This window comes from Lepisma saccharinum, unplaced genomic scaffold (genome assembly GCF_977018435.1).
Source record: "Lepisma saccharinum unplaced genomic scaffold, izLepSacc3.1 HAP1_SCAFFOLD_182, whole genome shotgun sequence".
NCBI classification, from domain to species: Eukaryota; Metazoa; Arthropoda; class Insecta; order Zygentoma; family Lepismatidae; genus Lepisma; species Lepisma saccharinum.
The window spans coordinates 487,303-493,199 of NW_028142979.1; the positions used below are offsets into that span (position 1 = coordinate 487,303).

The 5,897-nt window shown below is 42.0% G+C and overlaps 1 protein-coding gene across 1 annotated transcript; it reads right to left on the minus strand.

The window, feature by feature from the left end:
- Nucleotides 1–241: 241 nt before the first annotated feature.
- Nucleotides 242–1,594, minus strand: LOC145982458 (uncharacterized). The gene has a single exon (XM_083115933.1). The coding sequence runs from the start codon at nucleotides 1,592–1,594 to the stop codon at nucleotides 242–244; it is 1,353 nt and encodes a 450-aa protein (XP_082972059.1).
- Between the last annotated feature and the right edge of the window lie 4,303 nt (nucleotides 1,595–5,897).

Here is a 5,897-nt window from a genome sequence, read left to right on the forward strand (position 1 = left end):
CAAGAGCGCCCCAATAAAGCTCCAGGCAACGCGTTGTTGCCATTCTTTGAGAGGGCAGCGGAGGAAAGTCGACGCGCTGCACTCAAAGCATGTGACATAAATAAATAAATCGACACAGATAATTAATTATGGTGTTTCATTATTTCTGTGACACGAAAATACATCATAATAATCATCTGATTCGTCCAATCTTGCATAGCATTTTGTAACGTTTAATAAGAGAATTTAATGTGGCTTACCTTTATTCATCGTCGTCACTCTCTCCAACGTGAATGATGAATCGCTCCTGGTTACGATCAGTGTCGTGATGCATGTACTGGCTTTCAACCTTGATAACATGCTTGATGCATGATGACCATAGCTGGGAGTCAATTGTCGCTGCACCATCCCGCAATAGCTGACACACGCTAGCACTCAGTGTAGGGGTTACATTGTTTTTCCGCACGAACAATTTGAGCTGAGACCATACTAGTTCGATTGGATTCAGCACACAATGGTAAGGGGGAAGACGCAACACTTCATGTCCACGTGAGTGTGCAAGCTCGTCCACTACATATCTTTTTTTTATGTTTGCAGATTTAATGACATCTAATAAAACTGCTTTTATTGGAACTGGGTTTGGTATCGGGATCCTGTGCTGCTCCATGAACGATACAATATCCTGCAACTTTGTATTCATTGTTGGGATTTTGACCAACAGGCGCGAATGGTAACTAGCATTATCCATGATAATGACGCATTTTGTATCGATTGGCATATTTGCCAAAAGATAATTTTCGAACCAATTTTCGAAAACTTTTCCTGTCATTTCATCGTGGCTGTCCGCTTTGCAATCTCCAATGTTCTTTGCTGACAGATAGAGACAATTTGGTACCCATCCCTCACTGTCCCCAGCATGGAGCACCATAATACGTTTTCCCCTCCCTGATGGCGACTTCAAAATACAATTGCATGTACCATCGTCCCACCCCTTCTTGACTGCATCGTAGGTGTCGTACCAAGTCTCGTCCAAGTAAATGAGTTTGCAGCCTTCCGAACGCAGGTCCTGTAGTCTCCGTAGGTACCGGTATCTCCAAGCAACAATTCTCGCCGATTCCATTATTACATTCTTTTTCCTTAAACGACCAAACCGAAAACCAAGTTTTTTTATTAGTTCTCGAAGCGTTGTTTCTTCATAAGGGAAGTCCGACACACTTTTTAAAAGTTTCAATAGTTCACTCACTGTCGGTGACTGTCCTTTACTATAGAACTTGTAAATCTCTCGTCTAATGAAATCACAACTAAACTCGTCCACTTTGTTAAACTTTATTCTTTTATTTCCAGGCTTCTTTGGTGTGACTGGACCTCTCCGAATCACATTTCGCACGGTTTTTCTGTCTAACTTTAATATTTTGGCTGTCTCTGCAATGGCTCCTTTTCCTAGCTTTTTCTTTTCGACATATTCGTGCACATTACACACAAATAACTGACTTCGTTTGTTCAACGTTTTGGTTTTGAATACTTTTCTGTTCGGTGCTCCGGAAGTGCTTGGTTGAGGATTATCTTGGTTCGTTGAATGATCTGGAACTTCGGTTGTGTCCCACGGTCGCCACATGTCGATACAAACTCTGTTTTCCCGTAAGATTTCTAAGATATAACAATAAACTAGAAAAAAATACACTTTGTCAATCGAAGAATACGAACTCGCATACGCACCTCACACTGCTCTCTTGTTGCTGAGTTTGTGAATGTGAAAGGCAGCGAAGAGAAGGCCTTGGGGGAGGAAGTGACTTGGCAACGTCCAGCCTGTTGACAGCATGCTCACCCTGCACGCGTCGCAGGATTGCAATATTCTCAAGGGTGGGAGGATCTGGTTTCCAAAGGAAACCGGCGCGCTTTGATGCCGCCTGGGGATCCAAAGAACGAGGCAAGTATACCCAATTCTTGCAAATGCTAACAATCGCACTCGATGACAGCGGAACGAGACAAAAGTTTTACTCTTTTGACCGTTTTCCAAAACTCTATTGGTGGAACCCAACCTGTGCCGCAATTAAAAAAAGAAAGAAAATATTAGCAAAATTATACGCCAGATATCCTATGCCAGATACCTGGCGAGAACTAAAGAATGCCCAGGCGATAGCGGTATAAACATATATCAAAGCTAAACGTCAGGCATGGAAATCATATTGTCAGTCCCTTGACCTTAACGTGCCAATTAGTATAATTTGGCGGAAATTCAATTCTCTCCGACATCCCCATGTTTCCCATCCACGTCCAATTGATACTTCCTGGGAATCAGATTTTATGGATCTTCTCACCCCCCCCCCCCCCATCCGTTCCTATGCCTTCCCCCTTTCATGACCGTGAACCTACCGAATTTACTGATGACTTCCCAGCTATTTCAGTTAAAGAACTAAAAAATATCCTTGATAAAATCAAATCCACGGCACCTGGCTACGATGGTATTACCTATGAAATTCTAAAGCACTTACCAGTTCAAGGGTTCGAAATTCTTGCTGCGATTTATAATTATGTATATCGCAGAGGAAAAATACCACGTGGCTGGACCCAACATATTGTGATACCTATTTTAAAACCAAACAAACCAATCATGCAAGCCTCTTCATATCGACCTATAGTTTTGATACCAGTTATGGCTAAACTATTCGAACGTACCCTCCAACATAGAATCGTTTGGACACTAGAAAAACGCCAATTTTTCCCATCCACACAATTAGGATTTCGCATCGGTCTTGGTAGTCAGGATGCTATTGCTACACTCACTGTTGCTATCCAAAATAGCCAACTCCTGAGACAATTTTGCTTCAGCTTATTTGTTGACACAGCCAAAGCATATGACTCCGTTGACATTTCAATATTATGCAATCTTCTTGATTCAATAAACATTCACCCCATTGTGGCTAAAATAGCTTGGAATCTATATCAGGAACGTATTCTGGTCTTCTGGTTTCATAATGATGTGAAGGGCCCGAGACTGGTTCGGAGCGGAATACCACAGGGCTCCCCTCTGAGTCCCCTCCTCTTTAACATTTACACCAAATATATACATCAAATACCAAGGGCCACTCACAACATCATTCAATATGCTGACGATTTTTGTTTTTATCAAAGTACATCAGACACCACACAAGGAATTTTAGAATTGCGCAACCTGATTCATACTCTACGTGTTCAATTATTATCTCGCGGTTTATCTTTTTTGCCGAGAAATAAAAAATTATAATCTTTAACCCTTATACATCAAACCGACACCCTAACAATCTGACACATATACTACAGATTCCGGTAGTATCTTCTTGTACTTACCTGGGGGTTTCCTTTGATAGAAAATTAGATTGGAAAGTCCATATTAACAAACTGCTAGCAAAAGGAAAACAAATAATCAATCTTCTAAAAGGCTTGGCGAACACGAAATGGGGTGAACACCCCTCCATTATGACTTTGTTCTACAAAAATTGCTTTCGCTCTTTATTCGAGTATTCGGCACCCGTTTATGGTGGGACGATTGATACTTGGTCCGATAAAATAGACATTTTACAGAGACAGGCACTCCGTGTTTGTCTAGGATTAATGAAATCTAGTCCAAATATTAGTGTCTACAGCGAGAGCGCTGAACAGGCCCTTTCATTTAGACGCCAGTATTCTACTACGAAATTTCTATTTAAAATATGGGAAAGACACACCCATCCTTTCAATAAAGCATTTGCAATACAACGACAACTGGGTGAAACTTTACTCTTGGATAGATCATGTTCTAGATATTACTTTTTTTATTGTTACAACATAGATAGAGAAGCATATCACTTAAGTTACACTATACAAAATCCCTTGATTTACACTTTGAGGATTCCTACCGAGTCACCTGTCAATGTCAATTATGTTGATTTCGGTCGACATGAATATTATAAAGAAATTTGGCCAGACTATGACTTCATATACACTGACGGATCAAAAGATGACGAACATAGTCAGACAATTCTCGTTACCGCAAGACATCTCCATATTTTCGGCAGAATGTTATGCCATACACCAGGCATTGCTCTATGCCCGTGCAGCGGGATTTAAAAAAAACTCTAATTCTAACGGACGCAATGAGTGTTTTATTTACACTCGATCGTTGTGGAAAAGATGCATACCGCATGCCCATTCTCCCGTCCCTGATCTTACAAACTATATTAAATCTCCGCCAAAATGATCAACGAGTGCAATTTACGTACGTAAAAGCTCATAGCAATCTTAATATATATCAGGATTTAGTGGACCAATATGCAAAAAATATGTGGCCGCGGTGGCTCAGTCGGTAACGCGTCTGACTACCATGCTAAAGGTCCCGGGTTCGATCCCCGGCCGGTTCAAATCCGGGAACTTTTCTAACGATGGAAGCGGCCCCGGCGCCCACCCAGCGTCGAATAACATGGGTACCTTGGGAAAACCTGGGGGGTAAAGGCGGTCAGGGCGTGATGCTGATCACATCACCCCACTCACGACCGGATCAAGAAAATGTGGGGCGTTACCCCCACACCCCCTATACGCCTTCATGGCATGGTGCTATGCACAGGGGAACACTTTACTTTTTTTTTTTAATATGCAAAAAAGGCGAAGAACACTCCTTTTCCTACTCCCCTTCGTTTATCCTATACTGATCTTCTACCCCGAGTTAAAATGAAACTTAATTCCCAATGGGAAGCTCGGGCACTTAATCAAATTGCAAATACGACCACTTATAAATGGTACGCAGAAAAAGTAGTCAGTCGACCCTGGTTTCATAAACTGAAACTTCCTCGTGAAGTGATAACTTTCACACTTCGCCTACGAACGGGACACGTTTGCGCAAACGAACACCTAGCAAGACTGCATCAAAATCCCTCCCCTGCTTGTGATTGAAGAGAAAACAAACAAACGCCAGTTCATCTCTTCTTCCATTGCCCGTTAAGAAGCAAATACAGACACGCTCTTTTTAACAGTTTACACAGAGCCAACGCCAGTTCATCTCTTCTTCCATTGCCCGTTAAGAAGCAAATACAGACACGCTCTTTTTAACAGTTTACACAGAGCCAAAATACCATTTCCCATATCCATACCATCCCTATTATCGTCTCCTTCACCACGTACGATGTGGATATTATATAGTTTTGCCAGACAGAATGGTATTCAATTTTGAAATTTGTGTGTATGTTCAAGCTTCTGATCAGTGCTAAAATACAGTGAAGTGTAATATTACAATATCTTTACGACCACAACTTACTATGACTTCCATTCAATGGTACTTCTGCTCACAAGTGTACTACATCGCAGACCTTTGAACAAAACTGCCATATACCCGGCGGTAAGGGTCACGAAGAAGAAGAAGAAGAAGAAGAAGTTCACAAAGCAAATGGCCGCGCAGCAGCGATGCCAACCCTAGCATACTGGTGCTAAACCTAGCATAATTTAACCGTCTTTGGCACCTAACACCCTGTGTTTGGCATAACAGCCAAATCTAGCATAATCTGCAACCGCCGATAGATATTGAACTCAAAGGAAAATGCTCTGAAGAAGTAAACATAAAAGTAACTGCACATCTCTATTTCAGGAGTGGACATGTTTCCAACAAAAGAGAGTAAACCAGCCCAGGGATCTCGCCGCATCTTCCTGCCATAAAATCGAAGAGTAGGATTGGGGCGGCCCACCCTCAAAAGTTTGTCCTTTCCTAGCACCGACACAAGGGGTCAGCTATTTGCAGTGCCCGTATTTTCGCGAGGAATGTTTAGTAGAAAATTTCATTGACAAATAAAGCTCATGTGGCGCACTCCTTTGTCGGCAAATTTGGACCATCTTTGTCTTCAGCATGTGTTCGGTTCGGTTCAGTCGACTCGACATCTTACCATTTCGGAAACCGTCTCCCGCGACCAAAAAAG

Coding starts and splice junctions, on each gene's coding strand:
- LOC145982458 (XM_083115933.1), bottom strand. CDS start 1,594: ATGTGGCGACCGTGGGACACAACCGAAGTTCCAGATCATTCAACGAAC.